Here is a 19543-nt window from a genome sequence, read left to right as displayed (position 1 = left end):
CCCTGGGCGAGGCAGCGCACGCGCACAGCCACAAACCAGAGCTCGGCGATTGGCCCGCGGCGTCGACGCCCCGCCCGCAGAGCCGCCGCGCAGCCAGCTCGGGAGGCGTGGCTTTCGGAGCTCAGTTGGTCTCCGCCCAAATAAAGAGGCATTGTGCACCAGGGAGTTGAAAAGACGTGCTTGTCATTCTTAATAAACAACTAGATTACGAATACATAAGAGAAACAGAGTGGTATCTTTATATGATACACAGTGTATGTTACAAGAATTCCATCAGGCACAGCAGCCTCAGGTTTAAGGCCTCAATGTTGGGCCAAAAAAAAAGGGCGTGGTAGAGTTTACTTTAACATCTAAAATGTCACTTGTCATAAAGGAGGGTGTAATAGAAATTGTCTTTAATAAATCATAATTGAAGTTCCCCTCATTCTCCTTCCAGTAAGATGCTAAGTTTATGTTGAGCATGAAAGAAAAGACCGGTCCCCTGTGGCCAGCAAAGTCGCAGGCAGGGTGAAGCCAGCCGGGGGAGTCCCTGCAGGCCACCCCCCATGAATCCCCTCTCCGGAGGAAGGGAAGGGGCCACCTTTCTCCAAACAGTCCAAGCCCTTTCCCCAGGCCCGACAAAAGAAAAGCAGCCGGCAGTGCTGTAGGAACCGGAGCCACGGCTGAGCGTCTGCTGCAGCAGGCTTATGAAGATGCACAGGGGCAGTTTCCTTTTACATTTTAAACAGCAGTCGGAAAGGCTTCGTAACTACACCAATAAAAAAGAAAGAAAAAATGGAGGCCTCTTCTTTCGTGTGGAAGTCTGTCCGTTTCTTCCCGGATGCTCTCCCCAGCACCATGGCTAAGGGGCTCAGTGCATGGTGCTTGTGTTGGCCACTGCAATGGCCTCCTGAATTTCTCGTATCACCAGGATCCGAGTCAGCATCTGTCCCATCTGCTCTCTGCTGATTGGCTGAACCGAGTACCAGATTGGGCTGTTGGGGGCCACCACTGGCTCCGGTGTCAGGTAAAAGGTGTCATTCCGGCCTTTCACACTCTGGGGACTGAAGCATAGGTCAGTAAGGCTGTGAAAACCACAATCTCAGCCCTCCCCCCTGAAACTCCCATCAGACATGTGCGAAGCTGGGAAGGCAGCAGCTCTGGCAGGGATGGTGGCACGGCCGCACACTGGCTCAGATGGCAGGGCCAGCTGCCTCCTGCTCCACTGCCCTCAGGTGCCAGCTGATTCAGCCGATCAAACAGCTGCCTGGGGCTCCCGGCTCACCTACTCGAGTCCAATCATGTCCGACTTGGAACAGGCTTTACTGCCCAGAAGGCCTGTCTTCCAAGTCTTGGCTCAAGTTGCTCCCTTTACCCAATCCACTGAGAAGTCCTGTTCTGGCCGAGGAACCTCACCTGGGCTCCCCACCACAATGCTGTGCTGTGCCTCCCAAGCAGGCAGCACACACCATCCCCTTCCATTATCCTCCGTCCACTCAGGGTCACACGGGCTCCTGTGTCAGCCCTGCAGTAGGTGCTGATGGCAGGGAAATGTGAGACCACAGCCTCCCTCTGGAGCGCCCAGAGGAGGGAGGCGGACAGGAGTTACACTCACACAGACACCCAGTGCGGGAGATAAAACAGCTGATGGGATAGGCAGGGTGTGAAATGCTTCCGATAAGATAAGCGGCTGGAGAGCCATGGCAGGAGTTGACTGCTAATGGGTGGGGTGGAGGGCGGGGCGCTGCCCAACAGGAAACAAGCCTGGGCCGAGGCCTGGACACAGGAAAGTTCTAGGACCACAGGAGGAGAGGAGCCGGGGCAGCTAGAGGCAGAGCTGCCTGGATGCGAGGTCAGCACAGGGCGGGTGCGAGGCCTGCTTGGCCACATTCGATCCTTGTCGTAGAGTACTGGAAGCCACTGAGGGTTTAGGTAACACAAGACCTTCCATGTCCACTGTCTGGCAGTGCTGTGAGCCTGACAGCAGAGAACCAAAGCCATCTCTCCAGAAGCCCCCGGACGATGACGAAAGACAAAAGGTCAAGCTAGCCGAAACCGGTGTGGCTCAGTGGATAGAGCGTTGGCCTGTGGACTGAGAGGTCCCAGGTTCGATTCCGGTCAAGGGCATGTACCTCGGTTGCCGGCGCATCCCCAGTGGAGGGTGTGCAAGAGACAGCTGATCAATGATTCTCTCTCATCGATGTTTCTAACTTTCTATCCCTCTCTCTTCCTCTCCGTAAAAAATCAATAAAATATATTTTTTTAAAAAAAGTCAAGCTCCCCAGAAGACGCTGGAGGCAGCCTCTCTACACTGCCTCCCTCCACCTTCATCACCTCTCCAGGAAAGGCCACCAGGGAGCAGGGAGCCTTCTATCACCCCACCCCAGCCTCACATGCTCTGGGAACAGCAGCATGTCTGCTCTCAGCGGGGACTAGAGAATGCCTCTGCTCACAGCGCACCACACACAGGCACCCGCTTACAGTAAAAGGCACTCACCATTTAAAGAGGTAGAAATCGTACAGCTTGATGGGACATCTCAGTGGATTCTCTGGATTTTCCGTCTGTTCTGCATACATGTCATCCGTAACTACAAAACACACCAACCACAGACATGGCATCAGACTACTGTAGCTCAGGCCCAGCAGCCCAACTAGGACACACTGGAAGGAGAAAGGGTGTGGGAATGGGCGGGGACTATGGAAGGAAGAGAAGGCTATCTTTTCTGGGACATCTCTGCTTCTTTAAGAGTCGGATGTCTGGCTGAGAAGGGAATGGAGAACTGCTACCCAGCAAATCCCAGCCCAATGCATGGCTAGCCCCTGGGCACAGAGCTCGCCGGACCAGAAGCCGTTCCGCAGGCCCCGCCGCCTTCCCTACCTTTCTGGCCGGTCTGGTGTATCCCAAGGGCCTTCAGGTACCGAATGCTTGTGCTTTTGTCCTTGGGGTTGGAGGGGTTCTTCTTGGTCTGTCGCAAGACCTTGGAGAAGGCCAGCTTCATGTGCTGGTCCACGGTCTTCAATAGGAAGTACCTGCACCGCAAGCGAGAGCAGGCAGAAGGGAGGTGCCAGGAGGAGACTGTGACTTACCCTCTGTGGTCAGTGCTTTACAAGAGCCGTGCCCACACCCCAGGACAGGGCAGGCCCAGGCCCAGGCCCAGGCCCAGGCCCACGCCCACACCCACTGCCCCGTGGAGAAGCCACAGGACAGTGGTGGGGTCTGGCGAGGCTGCCTGCTTTCAGCGCCCACAGGCTCTCAGAGATGTGTCAGAAGAACTGAGTGGGCCTGGAGTTTCCCCCCTTCGCTGGGCAGCAGCCGGCAGGGGCTAAGCACAGAGCCTCCAGAACACTTACTTGGTGTTGAAGAACATGAGGGTGGTCAGCAGGGTGGAAGGCGAGTGAGCCCCGAGCTGCTTGCACTCCCACAGCATCTCCTCAGTCACGTGGCTGGGCAGCACGTAGCCTGGGAGGAACAGAGGGCTGCTCGAACAAGAGTGGCAGCACGGGGAGAAGGCGGGGGTGCGGACCACAAGGACCACAGGGGGAGCCAGGGGCCTTCCTGGGAAGGCAGTCACCGGGAAGCTTGTTAAAACACAAATGGTTTGGTCCCAACACCAATTTCTAACATTTCCTGAGACCACGGCCCTCTACACGCGTGCTCTCACTGGACGTTAATTCTTCTTCACCCAAGTCAACACGAGACAAAAAGACGGGCCTCAGGGAAAGTGAAACGCCCCAAACTATGCCCCGAACTCTGCACATGCGGGCTTCTCCGGGAAGAGGACAGAGCCTCCATCCTAATGTCTAATGTGCCCGGGCCCACCGCACGGGTATGTGTGCCTGCTGCCCCGGCTGACCCTTCTTTAGAAAGCAAGCCATTCGCACCCCTCGCCAGGCAAAGGGGAGACGGGTTCAGGGCAGGTTCCCTCTGAGAGCTGGGGACCAAGGCCAGGAGTCTGATCACCAAGCCCCTCGTGCTCACTCCGCGGTCAGGGTGTGTGTCTGGGCCGGAGCCATGTCGCAGACGCAGGGCAAGAAACATTCTGGCCAGTGCACTCTCCTCTGCTCTCCACAGCTGCCTCGGACTCCGCCAGCGCACGTCCATGTCTGCAGGCTCGGCCTCTGCTCTTGTCTTTGTGGTCTGGTGACAAGAGCTCAGCTCCCTGCTCTGAGACGTGTCTGGAGCAGGACAGCCGTCCGGAGAAGGCCAGCCCGGAGTGGTCCCAGCACACTAGCATGCACTATTTTCTCGGGGTTCCCTGTGCCAGCTTTAACTGCTTCTTTAGCAGCATGCCGCCTGAGCCTTAGGAAAAGTTCTGGCGTGGGAGAAGGGGGACGGAGGCAGAGCCATCACAGAAAAGCCTCAGAGCTCCAATCCTGAACTCCAAGGATCAAAAGGACTGATTTTGTCTTCTGTATTTTTGGTTCTGCCCACCTTAGAGACCTAGAAACAATGACAAGCCATGAGCAATGACACACCTAATCCCCAGGCCTTGGTTTGGCACTGAACTGCCATTTCCCACGGAAACATCAGGACCCGCGGACAACACACTGATGCCCCGGGACAGCGAATGTCCGGATGAGCCTGAAACATGCCGGCAAACCAGCTGTGCCAGAGGAACTTAAGGGGCCCTTTAACGAGACCCCACTGATCACAGACGGGGCAATCTGCACGTCAGTAAAGATAACGACTGGGGAAAGGTGAACTTATTAAATATGCTTACATTCATTAGTTCGTGATGATTCTTAAAAACAAACAAAAACTACAGTTACTTGGCTATCACTGAGGGGAGCGGGGAGCTGAGTCATTCCTGGGAAAACCGCTGACAGGAGAACAAAAGCCCTACCCTCCCTCTTCTGACAAGTCACAGCGCCAGCAACTGCCAAGATTCGCACGGAAAAGTTTCTGTTTCACAGCTAGTAATGAAGAATATTACAATACCACCTTTTGCAACTAATGATTAATGAATACAGACACTGAGGGTATCTGATGAAAATAAATAACCCATCTAGGATGTAACCTTGCCAAAAAGAAAACCACACACACACAAAAAACCCCTGATCATTTGAGTCTTTATATGCAACTGTATTAACTGTAAATACAGGGAACAGAAGAATAAGTCAAACTACACCATGGGGATGTAACTAGCAAAAAGTAGACGGTGTGACAATTTAATAGGCCAATTTCTTCCATAAATTGTAAGGAAAAAACAAGGGAGAAATGAAAGATTTAAGCTAACCACTGAAAGGTATACCCAGCAGTTTCAATGTGTGGACTTTACACCTTGACTTAAACAAAATTATGACATTAGAAATTCAGAGGGTAGATTTTGATGACATCACGGAATTCTTTTTTTGTTTAAAGGTATGATAATGGCATTGTAGTATGTCAATAATAATATTAAAATATTTATGAATAAAGTGCCTGGAACTTACTTCAAAATACTATGGGAGGGGGAGTAAGTGTGTATATATGAGATGAGATTTACCATGAACAAACACTAGGTACATGCGAGTGCCACGAATCTCGGTTACTTTCATATGTGCTTGAAATTCCACAACAAAAAGTCTTAAGGAGCAAATCGTACACAGCTACACTTGCCTTAAAAATTTGCAAATCATGTAGCGTGAGTCACTGATCCGCTTACCGGTCTCTGTTCTAACGGCAGAGGCCTCCCTCCTAATGCCCCAACACTTCCACTCCTGGTGCTTGTTCTTCAAAGCACTTACTTCATCACCAGTAATTGGGTGGCTTACTGTCTCGCTTGCTGTCAGACTACAATATCACATCTATACTATAACAGACTCAGTGCAGGAAATACACGGACTCCGGGGAAGCCTCAGCCCGGCCTGCGCGCTCTCGCATTCTGGAAGCCCTTGGGGGTGTCTGACTGATGGCTTAGGCCCGCTCCCCATGAACTGGCCTAAGCCGTCAGTTGGACATCCTTAGCGCTGCCATGGAGACGGAGAGGCTCCGCCACTGCCGCTGCGCTTGCCAGCCATGAGCTTGTCTCCCCGTGGGAATGCACTGACCACGGGGAGCCCCGTGGTCAGTGCATGTCATAGTGACTGGTCACTCTGCTATCATGCTAAAATCGGCTCTTCGACATCCGCCGAGTTGTCCTGGATTGTGAGAGGGTGCAGGCCAGGTTGAGGGACCCCACGATCGACCGGGGCTGGGGAGGAACACAGGAGGTTGCCAGCTGGGAAGGGATTGCAGGAGGGCTCCAGGGTGTGTCTGGTTGGAGCGTCTGCTCCCTGGTGGTCAGTGCACATCATAGCAAGTGGTTGAGCAGCCACCATTAGTATACTATTGGTTGAGCATATCATTAGTATACTATTAGGCTTTGATTCGTCAAATGGCCAACTGGACGACCAGACACTTAGCATATTAGACTTTTATTTAAGGCGACCAGATTGTCCTGCCAAAAATGCCACGGGACACGGGGAAAACTTGTTAGAAATCAGGACTATCCTGCCAAAAGCGGGATGATCTGGTCACCTTAAATAAAAGCCTAATATGCTAAGTGTCTGGTTGTCCAGTTATTATATAGGATAACTGAAATACTGTCTGGCACACAGTAGGCACTCAAAAATATTTACCGTAACCAATAATTTTTTTAAGGTTAAGCATGTTTTCAACGCAAATCCCAAGGAGCATGACAACTGGATCATAAGGTAAAAAATGTTTACTTTTTTATGAAAATGTCAACTTGTCTTCCAAAGTGGCTGTGCCACTCTGCAATCCCACAAGCAGTGGATGAGGCCCTTTTAAAAAAATATATATATATATATATATTTTTTTTAATTTTTATTTTATTGTTTAAAGTATTACAAGTAGTAGTACATATGTCTCCATTTTTTGTTTTAGGTGAAGCTCTTGTTGCTCCCTGGCTAGCATCTGGTGCTGCCAGTGTGGGTTTCAGCCTTTCTCAGTGCAGTGTTTCCCAAACTTTTGACATATGTGTATCCTTTCTATAATTTTTGTAACGCTGAGTACCCCTCGTACACATGAGAACGTAGAATTAGGTGCAGCTAAGCACGGTGCAGTGCATATCCCCACCAAACTCCAGTGCAACGCATACCCCCACCAAACTCTCCCCGTACCCCTGGGGGTATGCGTACCACACTTTGGGAAACACTGTCACAGTGGATAGCAGCTTCTCATTATTTTAAATTGCAATTTCCTGGTGACATGTAATAAGCATCTTTTCATGTACTTGTCTACCGCCTGTGTATCTTCTCTAGTGAGGCATCTGTTCAGATCTTTTGCCCATTTGTTAATCAGGTTGTTTTCTTTCTTTATTTCTTTTTTTAAAATATATTTTATTGAATTTTTACAGAGAGGAAGAGAGAGGAATAGAGAGTCAGAAACATCGATGAGAGAGAATCATCGATCAGCTGCCTCTTGCACACTCCCCACCAGGGATGTGCCTGCAACCAAGGTACATGCCCCTGACCGGTATCGAACCTGGGACCTACCTTTCAGTCCATAGGCCGATGCTCTATCCACTGAGCCAAACCATTTTCGGCCAACTGAAGTTAGTTTTGTGAACGGTGTAAGATCTATGTGTAGACTGATTTTTTGCAAGTGGATGTCCAGTTCTAGAGCCCATTGAAAAGACTATCTTTCTTCACTGAACTCCCTTTGTTCCTTTGACAAAGCTAAGTTGGTTATATTTTTGTGGCTCTATTTCTGGGCTCTCTGTTCTGTTTCATTTATCTGCCTGTCTATTCTCTCATCAAAAACCTGCACAAAATGTTTATAGCAGCTTCATTCAGAACTGCCAAAACTGGAAGCTATTCCAAGGTGAGTGGATACACAAGCTGTGGTACATCCATACAATGGAATATTGTCAGCAATAAAAAATGAGCTATCAGGCTGCAAAGACACAATGGGACATTAATGTGTATTGCTAAGTGAAAACAAAACAAAAACCTGAAAAGGCCACAAAATAAATTATTCCAATTATATGATATTCTGAAAAAGGCAAAAACTATGGAGATAGTAAAAAGACCATTGGTTTCTAGAAATTCTAGGCGAGGCAGGAAGGGATAACTAGGTGAAACGGGATTTTAAAGTAGTGAAACTTCTGTGTGATATAGTAACTGCAGACACATGTCATTATACATTTGTCAAAATCCACAATATGTATAACACAAGGAGTGAATCCTAATGTAAACTACAGGCATTTAATTAATAATGTATCAATACTGGTTCATCAATAATAACAAGTATACCACACTAATACAAAATAATAATTGGGAAAGCACTGTGTGGGGGTATATAGAAATTCTCTGTACCTCCTGCTTAATTTTTCTGTAAACCTAAAACTGCTCTAAAAAATAAAGTTTATTAGCCCGAGCTGGTTTGGCTCAATGGGTAGAGTGTCAGCCCATGGACTGAAGGGTCCCGGATTCGATTCTTTTTTCTTTTTTTTAAACATTTTTTATTGATTTTTCACAGAGAGGAAGAGAGAGGGATAGAGAGTTAGAAACATCGATGAGAGAGAATCATCGATCAGCTGCCTCCTGCACACCCCCCACCGGGGATGTGCCCGCAACCAAAGCACATGCCCTTGCCCGGAATCGAACCCGGAACCTTTCAGTCTGCAGGCCGACGCTCTATCCACTGAGCCAAACCGGTCCCGGCCCGGATTCTATTCTATTCAAGGGCATGTCCCTCGGCTGCAGGCTTGATTCCTGGCCCTGGTTGAGCCCATGCTGGAGGTAACCAATCCATGTGTCTCTCTCACATTGATGTTTCTCTCTATATATATTTCTCCCTCTCCCTTCCATTCTCACTAAAAAATCAATGGGAAAAACATCCTCAGGTAAGGATTAACAAAAAAAAAAAAAACAAAAAAAAAGTTTCTAAAAATAAAAAAAACCTCAGACATTCTACTGCAAAGCTCATGTTCTTTCCAATATAACATACTACCCAGGAAGTTACCTGTAGGTAAAGCAAAAATTATGTTCTATACAGAGTGGAGCAAAGTAGGTTTATAGTTCTGAGTACTCAAAACAGTCTTTTCTTGTATTATTATTTATTATTGAATTATTTTCCATACAAACAAGTGTAAACCTACTTTGACCCCACTTTGTACACATAAAACATATGTAAGATGAATAACCTACAGATAAAACAGTCATAATTCTTATTTTTTGCAATGGTTCTAATTTTAATAGGAAAAAAAAAAAAAAAAAAAAAGAGTAGCCACCCCACCCTCCACATGACCCTGTTCTCGCCATGCTGGGGCCAGCTGGTCCTGTGGCTGGTGAGCAGTGCCCCTGGGTTACCGCCCTCACCTACGTGCTGTACGGAGCCAGGCGCCACACAAGCAGCCGGTCCTTCTGAAACCCGGTGGGAAAGACATCCGAGTGCTAGGAAGACTCTTACCCAGTGGAGTGACTCGGGGCTGAACGTCCTTCAGAACTTCATGCAGCCACTCGGTGAACCGAACGTAATAAAGATCTGAGAAAATGTCATCCACCCGTCCGTTTTCAAAGAGATACTAAAAGAAAAACAATCAACAAAAATTGTTAATAGTCACCTGAGTAAGACTTGCAGGGTACTATCGCCTGTGCCTCCCCATTCCCCTTAATAACCCTACATACCAGAATCAAACCACAATCTCCTGATTCATAGGTCAACTCTCAACCACTGAGCAACACCAGCTGGGCTATTTGTTTCTATTTAATAAATATAATACTAGAGGCCTGCCAAAACCAGTTTGGCTCAATGGATAGAGCATGGGCCTGCGGACTGAAAGGTCCCAGTGGGGGGTGTGCAAGAGGCAGCTGATTGATGTTTCTCTCTCATCGATGTTTCTAACTCTATCCCTCTCTCTGTAAAAAATCAATAAAATACATATTTTTTAAAAATACTAGAGGCCTGGTGCATGAAAATTTATGTATTGGAGGGGGGTCCCTCAGTCCAGCCTGCCCCCTCTCACAGTCCAGAAGCTCTCAGGGGCGGGAGGTGACCTGGTGATAAGGGGAAGGCGACACCCCCATCAAACTTCTGTTGCTGCCACTGCTGGCAGCACAAGCCTTGGCCGGCCCTGGTTAGCTGCATCTCAGGCATCACTGGGCGGCTGGACAGGTGACGGGGCTGGGGGACTCCGGAGGCCCTGGGGGCGGGCCCAGCCTTGCCATGTGCCTGCTGCCCCGGTGGGGCTGAGGGGACTGGGCACCACCATCTTTGAGGGTGTGGAAGTCAATTAGCATATTCCCTCTTTGATAGGATAATATAATAAAATGTATATACATATTTATTTGGTAAGAGAACATTTATTAGGTAAGTTAGAGGTAGAAGGAGTGATTCCCAGAAGGGCTTAGTAAACAAGTTCTGGAGATAAATGAAGAGCGTGGGAGCTGGGGCTGGGAGGGTTGGGGAGGGGAGGGAAAGGCACCTGCTCGCTCCCTGGAGGGAGAGCCAACACACAAAACCTTTCCCCCGAGCTTCTCTCGCTGGCAGGCAGGGTTAATATGATGCTTATTCTAAAGTGAACATGCAGATCTTTTGCAATGGAAAAAAGAACATAAACTCATTGTACAGTTAGAAGAGAAAGTCCTAATTAAACCTCCTTGCTTGTCATTTCACTGGTGTGAACATCCGTAAGCAGGTGACGGAACAAGCTCAGGCGTGCCCCTGGAGGCGTGCCCCTGGAGGCGTGTCCCGGGAAGGCGCCCACCTTCTGTATGCACAGGAAGATGTAGTAGAGCACGTCGGGGTCATAGGGCTCCCCCTCGCCATTCCGCGCTTCCCGTGTCATCAGGCAGAGCCCGTAGTTCAGCTCGGCCACCGCAGAGGAGATGAGATCTTCCTGGAATCGCAGAAGCTGGCGCCCTACGACACAAACCCCAAAGGTGAACGGGAGTCCTGGCCACAGGCATCTCGATCGGCTGCTCACACCCCTGAGTCAGCAGAGCGATCAGGCCCCATCAGTGCTGGCATGGGAATGGTTACTTGCATCCGGCCCGCTAAGGCGCAACCTCTATGTCCTATCACACCAGGGTTTCCTTCCCAGTCCTCCCACTTCACAGCTCCTGAAAACTTTCATTAGGGCTACGGAGGAAAGGCACCCCCTCCCCCCCCCCGCCCCCGCCCCCGCCCCGCCACGCATAATGTAGGAAGTGTATAGCGTGATGCTCAGGAGAGGGCTTTGAACACACTCGCTGGTTTCTGTCTTCTCCCAGAAACTGCTCTGCCCAGATCAGACCATCAGATACTGTAGGTCAACCCCAGACCCATGTACACAGAAATGCCTCATCCTGCACAAACCCTGCAAACCTTGCTCAGGCCTGCGTGCTGCTTGTCTTGAATTCAGCATACCACTTCCGATGGAGCTTCCCGGTCCCGAGCCAAGGAACACCCCTTCCTGCCACCCTCCCCTCCTCTGCTTCAGTGCCACTGCATTTTACAGAGTCCGCCCCTGTCCCGCCAAACACTCACTCCCAATGGGCGCCAGTCTGTTCTGAGCATCCTTCTCTAGCTCAGCGTTCTTGGTCTGGGCCCAGTTTTTCCATACTTCCAGCCCTTCTTCTGGCTTCAGAGAATTTGGAAGCAGAAGTTCTGGGGAAGGCTGTGGCTGTGACTGTGGTTCAACTTCAGCAACCTGGACAGTTTGAGCCTAGGAGAGAGAAACCATCAGAATGCATCAACACTCCTTTGCACCAGGCCCTTGGTTCAGCAAACTGCCAGGAAAATGTTACTTGTAGTTCTTTCAATAAAAAATTCTCTTCTCCATGCTGTCCTATGTTCAAGAACCTTTCAAATTCTACTTCTCCTTACCCTAGGAATAGCAAAACCTAGTATTGTGATTCTCCGCCCTGGCTGTACATGTTTTTATTGATTTTAGAGGGAAAGAGAAACAACTGGTTGCCTCCTGCATGCACCCTAACTGGGGATCGAACTTGAAACTTGGGCATGTGCCCTGACTGGGAATCGAACCTGTCACCTTTTGGTTTATGACATGATGTTCCAACCACTGAGCGACACCGGCCAGGACTGCATTTCTAAGAAGCTTCCAAGTGCGGAAACTGGCTGCTGACCACACTTTGAGTATGTCTCCAAAGCAGTGACTCACATGCCCAAGTCTTAATCCCCAGAGATTCTGATTTAATTTGTCTAAGTTGAGGGCCTGCTGCTATGGGTATTTCAAAACTCCCAGGTGATTTCAATGCCCAGCCCCGGTGAGGAACTAGCATTCAGAGAACAGAAAGGCCACCAAGCCGCGTCCCTGTCCCTGTCCCTGTCCCTCCGTTGCCAGTAAGGAGGGTAAGCCTTCTCCAGCTGCCCAGAAGGCTCTGTGTCCCCACGCTCCATCTCAGTAGCTGCTCTGGCTCAGAAGGACGGTTCCGGAAGACAGGAGGCACTGCTCTGGCTCCCAGCCTCCACAGGGAGGGCGTGCCCGTCCTCAGTGGGCTGAGAGCCAAGCTGCAGACCAGCGGGCAGAGAATATCCGGGATCTGAACCACAGGCCCAGCAGCGGGACAGCCCCTGGGACTCACCCCCGTGTCCACACTCTGAACAGACTTCCTTGAGCAAGTCTTCTGAGGAATTGTCAGGCCATTCCAAGCAAAAGCAAAATCCTTTATGCGTGACACATAGATTTGCTATCATTGAATAAAAACGACTGTACTAGCTCTGATAATACACATCATTACGGAGGTAAAGCATGCATGCCTGCCAACCCGGAGCTCCCACTCTGATCCCCGCTTAGCTCAGCTGCATCCTCCTTGGTGAGCCTCACGGTCCGCACAGGCAGGCCTCCACGTTTGGGGCAATGACTGCTAACTGCACTCGCAGCGACGTACCTCAAGGAGACCCCCCGTAACCCGCCGGGGGATGTGCATCTCCAACGGACACCTCCCTGCGCCCTCACACTAACCTTGGACAACTACCCCCTCTCCACCCACACTGCTCTCCTCAGAGGGGCCCCCCCACTCCCCTTCAATGGCTACACCATCTCCTCCAGCTGGAAATCTAGGAACTGACTGGCAAGCAGGCGGAGCACTGCTTCTCTGTGGCTTCTTGGCGGGGCCCTCCTTTGTGTGCCTCCACCACTACAGTAACGTTCCCAACTTCCCCCACACCTCACTGTGCCCACAGTGAAGAGGGCAGTGCCCGGGCTGGAAAGCACTGGTGTAAGGGAGACCGTGTACACGGGTGCAGAGGGCTTTTCCTGCTGATAAAGGAGCCCTCGGATAGTGTAAAGCTGGGATGTGACATAATCTTACATAAAAACAATTATTCTTGCCCTGGCCAGTATGGCTCAGTTGGTTGGAGATATTCCCATACACTAAAAGGTGAGCTCGATTCCCAGTCAGGGCACATACCTAGGTTGCGGATTTGATCTCCAGTTGGGGCATGTATGGAAGGCAACCAACTGATGTTCTTTTCTCTCTCCCTCTTCCTTGTGCCCCTCTCTAAAATCAATGAGCATACCCTAGAGTAAGGATTAAAAAAAAAAAAAAAAAATTAGCCGAAGCCGGTTTGGCTCAGTGGATAGAGCGTTGGCCAGCAGACTGAAAGGTCCCGGGTTCGATTCTGGTCAGGGGCATGTACCTTGGTTGCGGGCACAAACCCAGTAGGGGGTGTGCAGGAGGCAGCTGGTCGGTGATTCTCTCTCATCAATGTTTCTAACTCTCTATCTCTCTCCCTTCCTCTCTGTACAAAAACCAATAAAATATATTAAATAAATAAATAAATAAAGATATCAATAAAATATATTTTTAAAAAATTAGCTCTGGCCTGTGTTGCTAAATGGTTAGACCACTCCGGCCTGCACATCGAAGGGTCACAAGTTCGATTCCCAAAGGGCACATACCTGGCTGCAGGCTCCATCCCCTGCCCCGGACGGGGTGTGTGTGGGAGGCAACAAATTGATGTCTCTTCACACTGATGTTTCTTTTTTTACAAAAATATATTTTTATGATTTCAGAGAGGAAGGGAGAGGGAGCGATAGAAACATCAATGATGAGAGGAAATCACTGACTGGCTGCCTCCTGCACGCTCCCTCCTGGGGTGGAGCTGCAACCTGGGCCTGTGTCCTCGACCAGAATCGAACCTGGGACCCTTCGGTCCGCAGGCTGATGCTCTATCCTTTGCGCCAAACCAGAAAGGGCACATGGATGTCCGTCCATCTGTCTGTCTCCCTCCCTTCCCCCTCCCTCTTCTACTCTCCCTAAAAATCAATGGAAAAAATATCCCGGGGTGAGGATTAACAAAAAACAAACAAAAATTATTCTGGTGATCTATGGGAATGAAATGAAGAGCAAAAGTGGAGGCAGGTGTTGGTTGCCTGGACTCAGACGGTGGCAGTGGCAATGACGGAGGGAGTCTGGGAGGCAGGGTGAGAGCCAATGTGGCTACTGATGAGCTTGCTGTGAGGAGGAAGGGAGAGCAGACTCAGGGTGCCTCCTGGGTTCTGGCTCACACAATGTGTGACTGGCCAACGCTGCCCTTTCTAGGATGGGGGCGCTGTCGATGGCAGCCGAGCTGATGCTAACGAAGAGCTGAGAGATCTTCTGAAATCCAAGTGAGTAAGTAACTGCTGACTGTGTGGGGAGAGCGCTAACGGGAAGGCACAGTAGAGATTCTAAGATGTGCGTCAGTGCAGCACAGGCAACGGACTGCGGTGCCTGCCTGTCCAGGGTTCAACCCCAACTCTGCTGCTTCCCAATGGCGGCCTTTGGAAGCTCTGCCTGCTTCCCGTTTGGAAAACGGAGACAGTGCATCTAGCTCACAGGCTGGTGGGAGAATTAAAGGTGTTCCATGAAACCGAAGAACAATGCGGCAGTGCCGGTGACCATCTCTAGCAGGGCCCCAGCCGGAGCGGCTGGGAACCTTTCCTGCCCAGCGTCACCACGTGTTTATAACGTCATTATTCACCGTTACCAACTTAGAATTATGTTGCTATGAAAAAAGCTCCTCGGTTTCTTGAATTTCAAGTTCTGTCTGTGGCCGCCTTGGCAGGGCCCAACCAAGTGATATGGTCACACCCTGATCTGGCTGGTGTGAAAACCACCCCAAAGGACAGCAGCTCCTGAGGGAGAACAAAGGGCTGGTGCTGCTCTCTGAGGAACACCGGCATGCTGGTTTGGCTAAGGAACAGGCACAGGAACCCGGCCAGGAAGACATGGGAGGTGCGGATGCAGCCAGCAGAGCCGAGGAGCTGTGGTATGCGCTAAGATTAAAACAGACGGGCCTGCTGCGTCTGGCCCTGAGGGCCTTGCCTGACAGGAGCACACTGCTGTGTGATGAAAGTGGCTAGCAAGGGCATCAGCTTGTACGGAGAATCCCTTGGAGGATTCTGGGAAGAATGCAGAGCGAAGAACGGCAAGCGGTGGAGGGGGCTGAGAGGTCAGGGAGGGAGGTGCTGCCACAAACACGGCGATAAGTTTCCCCAAAGGGACGGCAGGGGGAGGAGCACAAGCCTCTCCTTAGAGGCCAGCTCCCTCCACGGCACAATGCCCTCCCCAGGCTGTGGGCGCCCCCGGCAGACGGTCTTGTCACTGCTCCTTAGCCCAGACCTGGTGTCTGTGGGGCATGGGACAAACTGCTCCTTCCTGCGGGAGGACCTTCTCCCAATGCTTCTTTTCTGGCACTAATGCCGATGGAAGGCCCAGGAGCCTCCCCGGAGGAGACCTGGCGCTGAGGAGCACGGGCCCCTAACTGAGCTCCCGGAAAGATCTGCTGAAGGGCCCGAATGTGCAAACTATTATTTTTAAATAATTTTTTATTGATTTCAGAGAGGAAGGGAAAGGGACAGACAGAAACATCAATGATGACAGAGAACCACTGACTGGCTGCCTCCTGTACGCTCCCCTCAGGGGATGGAGCCCACAACCTGGGCATGCGCCCTGATCGGGAATTGAACTGTGACCTTCCTGGTTCATAGGTCAACGCTCAAACTGAGCACACCACCTGGGCTGATTCTTCTTCCAATCACACTCCTCGGAACCTGAAGACCTGCCCACCCCAAACCCTCAGGTCCAGCTCAGCTCCTCAGGCTGTGAAGGTAACGCCTTTGCCCCGTACTGTCCTCTCTGCACAGCGTCCGCCCTCATGCTGCCCAAGGCCACGTCCCTTCTTCCCACCGACTGTCCTGTGCGGCTCCAGCCTGTCAGTGTGAGCTGTAAACCACAGACACCCCCTTTCCACAGGGTGCCGCTGCGGACTGTGGCCTGGGATGCTTTCTGAAGTCCCAGCTTTTCTTTGTGCGTGTGGCACACATGTCACACTTCACTGTGCTGCCTTATATGTGATCAAAGAACAGAATCACGTGTTCTGAATCCTGCAACGAACTACAAGCCACCGAATCAGTGAATCTTGTGCTACTTCCAGGCGGCAGCTGGTTATGTAATAGTTCCTGAACGAAGTCACCTAAGATCACGGACTGCTGCCTGGTCAGCTTTTGCCTAACAAAACCGTTTACTGCCCAAGTTCTGAGCGTGGTCCGGGGTCCGCCAGCAGTTTGTGTCAGCTCCCTCCCACCAGCCGGGAGCCCTCGCCCTGCGAGGCACCCAGTCTTCGGCAGATCGCCAAGGCCAGAGACTAAATCCACTCTACAGCTCTGCTAGATAAGGACTGGGAAGTTCACTAATAGTCTTAAAAGGATAGCCTCGAGAAGCTAACTATTAGAAATGATAAAAGAGCAAAAACAATTATAAAGTTAAAATTTCTACAGAATTATATTTTTGCATCTTTTATATAAATCTAAATGATTTCAAAATAAAAAACTTTAAAAGACATTTCAGTGTAGCCGTCATAAAAGAAAATTTAAGAAACCTGGTGCACAAAATTTATGCACTTGGTGGGGGGACCCTCAGCCCAGCCTGTGCCCTCTTGCGTTCGGGAGCCTTGGGGATGCCTGTCTGCCACGTGGGCCTGAGCTGGCAGCTGGAAACCCTCAGCGCTGCAGCAGAGGCGGAAGGCTCCTGCCACCGCTGCTGTGCTTGCAGCCATGAGTCTGGCTTCGGCTGAGCAGTGCTCCCCCTGTGGGAGTGCACTGACCACCAGGGGGCAGCTCCTGCATTGAGCATCTGCCTCCTGATGGTCAGTGGGTGTCATAGTGACTGGTCACTCCACCATTTGATTTCCATATTAGTCTTTTATTACATAGGACTTTTAAGGACCATTAAAACACCTCTGCGAAATCCCACTGCATAAATGGCTTGTTCAAGGCTCCCAAAGGTGATAGGCCAACCGGGAGGCACTGTACATCTAATTCACCTGCACTGTGACCACAGATGACAATGAAACAAGAACACTCACACGTCCGCTCCACGGAGCCAGTTTAGAGTCTGTGCTAAACTACTGAGGCTCCACCAGATCCCTTCCTCTGTGACCAGCAAGGAGCTCCTGGGATGAGGACACCACTAGGTACCACTTGTCTCCACTTAAACTTTCCTCTTCCAAAGACATGTTAACAAGGAAGCACCCCGGGCAACCCCAGAGCAGTTACTGACCATTTCATTTACCTCCTCCCACCAGGGCAGAACTCCGGTTCCACAGCTTCACCTGCTGCTTCTGTGTGTCCCCCACCCCCCACCGCCCACCCGGAATATTAAGCACTACACTACTCCAACACTAACGTCCCGGCCTGACCACCCAGAGGGCCGGAGTGGGTCTGCGGGCGCAGGCTGCCCACGGAGGGGGCTACTTACTGAACAAGTCACCTGGAGCTGCTGCTGCTGCTGAGGCGGCGGCGGCGGGGGCGTCTGTTCCTGGGGGGTCTGTGGCTGCGGCTGCTGCTGAGGGTCCCATATGTGGACAGTCTGAGCTGTGTTCTGGTACGTGCCTGCCACAGCCTGCACAGCCACTGGAATGTGGATGTTGCCATTCATGAACTGCGCTGGGAAGAGAGAGTTTGCCAGGGTCTGCACCACCTCTTCGTGGGAGTTCTTCACGACCGACGTGCCCACCATCTTCTCCTTGTCGTCCTCCAGCTTGACGGCCGTCAGGGCCGTGGGCGAGCCGCTGACGTGGACTGCGTTGTAGGCCTCCTGGGGAATGGCGATGTGCGTGATGCTCTGCTGCTGAGGGTCGCCCCGGGGCTGGGCAGAGTACACAGGGATGGTCCAGGTCTCTCCGGTGGGGCTCGTAATGGTCCCAGTGGCACTGTACAGGTGGGCACTGTCCACTGTCAGTAAGTCCGGCCTCAAAGACACGTAGCTCTGCTGCTGGCCCTGTGGGATGGCCAGCACGGTGGCCACCGGCTGCCCTGAGATGGCGTAGGACACAGTGATGGGCATGTCCACTTTGCGCTTCTTCACCGGCTGGAGAACACTGGCTGTGCCAACCCGCCGCTCCCCTTCCCGCGGGGAGCCCTGCTGGGACGGCGGTGGGGAGAGGGCGCCCACGGTCTGGATTTGGATCTGCTGACCCCCAGCAAGAGACTGGCCGGCCACCAACTGAGCCTGGATCTGCTGGTGCGGGATGTGCTCCTCGGGGATCTCTGTGGCTTGGATCTGCTGTGCGGCCTGCACGTGCTGCACCTGGATCTGGGCTGCCTGGAGCTGGGAGGGGCTGGGACTCTGCAAGGTCGGGGTCTGGATGGAAGGAGCTGCCGGCTGCGGTGCTTGGCCTTGGATCTGCACCTGGACCTGGAAGGGCTGCTCAGGAGGCTGGTGAACGGTGAGCTGCGGGGAGAGCTGCTGGGCGGAAACCTGCTGCGGAGACTGCTGTACCTGCACTTGTACCTGCGGCGACAAGATTCCCCAGTGAGGGAGGGAGGGAGGCAGGCTGAGACCCAGCCCGCAGGGAGGAAGGCTGTCAGGCGGGGGCCCTAGGCAACGTGAGGAGGAACAGCCGGATCAGGCTTCTCAGGAGCCACCACTCCCAAAACCACTGGCAAACTCTCCAGCATCACACTGCGTTCAGAGCAACGTATACCCACATGAGAGCAACGAGACTATCAACGGGGCCTACAAAGGAAATATCAGAACTTTTGTTCATTTTCCCCTTTTTAAAAAATGTGACCCCTTGCCGAAACCGGTTTGGCTCAGTGGATAGAGCGTCGGTCTGCGGACTGAAAGGTCCCAGGTTCAATTCCGGTTAAGGGCATGTACTTTGGTTGCGGGGACATCCCCAGTAGGGGGTGTGCAAAAGAGGCAGTTGATCAATGATTCTCTCTCATCAATGTTTCTAACTCTCTATCCCTCTCTCTTCCTCTCTGTAAAAAAATCAATAAAATATATTTTAAAAATAAATAAATAAATAAATAAAAACGTGACCCCTTTGCCCTGGCTCAGTAGGGGTTTGGCTTAGTAGATAGAGCATCAGGGCCCCAGGTCCAATCCCAGTCAAGGGCACATACGTTGGCTGCAAACTCTATCTCCAGCCCATCGGGGTGTATGCAGGAGGCAACCAATCAGTGAATCTCTCTTACATCTATGTTTCTCTCTCTCCAAAATTCAATGAAAAAATATCCTTGGGTGAGGACTAAAATGTGACCACCTTTGATTTTGCTTCTGATATAGTAGTGCAAGTACATAATTTATAAATATGTATTTTCTTACATGTTAAAAAAAAAGTTTATCCATGGGGCGAGTGATA

General features: G+C 51.2%; 1 protein-coding gene across 5 annotated transcripts in view; it reads right to left on the bottom strand.

Annotated features, from left to right (window-relative positions):
* Window positions 1–165: 165 nt before the first annotated feature.
* The window catches only part of QRICH1 (glutamine rich 1), a 30869-nt gene continuing 11491 nt past the window's right edge, over window positions 166–19543 (bottom strand). For 4 of the 5 annotated variants that reach the window (XM_036432308.2, XM_036432307.2, XM_036432310.2 and 1 more), the window contains 8 exons: window positions 17653–18687; window positions 11435–11612; window positions 10674–10828; window positions 9377–9491; window positions 3331–3439; window positions 2858–3009; window positions 2477–2567; window positions 166–1043 (listed from right to left, as the gene is read on the bottom strand). In XM_036432308.2, coding sequence (XP_036288201.1) covers window positions 851–1043; window positions 2477–2567; window positions 2858–3009; window positions 3331–3439; window positions 9377–9491; window positions 10674–10828; window positions 11435–11612; window positions 17653–18687 — 2028 coding nt within the window. In that variant the 3' untranslated portion in view covers window positions 166–850. Of the gene's footprint in view, window positions 1044–2476; window positions 2741–2857; window positions 3010–3330; window positions 3440–9376; window positions 9492–10673; window positions 10829–11434; window positions 11613–17652; window positions 18688–19543 lie in introns of all 5 variants that reach the window. The other variant, XR_004986949.2, reaches the window with a different exon arrangement.

Source organism: Pipistrellus kuhlii, unplaced genomic scaffold (assembly GCF_014108245.1).
Source record: "Pipistrellus kuhlii isolate mPipKuh1 unplaced genomic scaffold, mPipKuh1.p scaffold_m20_p_11, whole genome shotgun sequence".
Taxonomy (NCBI): Eukaryota; Metazoa; Chordata; class Mammalia; order Chiroptera; family Vespertilionidae; genus Pipistrellus; species Pipistrellus kuhlii.
The sequence above is the reverse complement of the archived record's forward strand: the minus strand, read 5'-3'. Positions and strand labels throughout refer to the sequence as shown.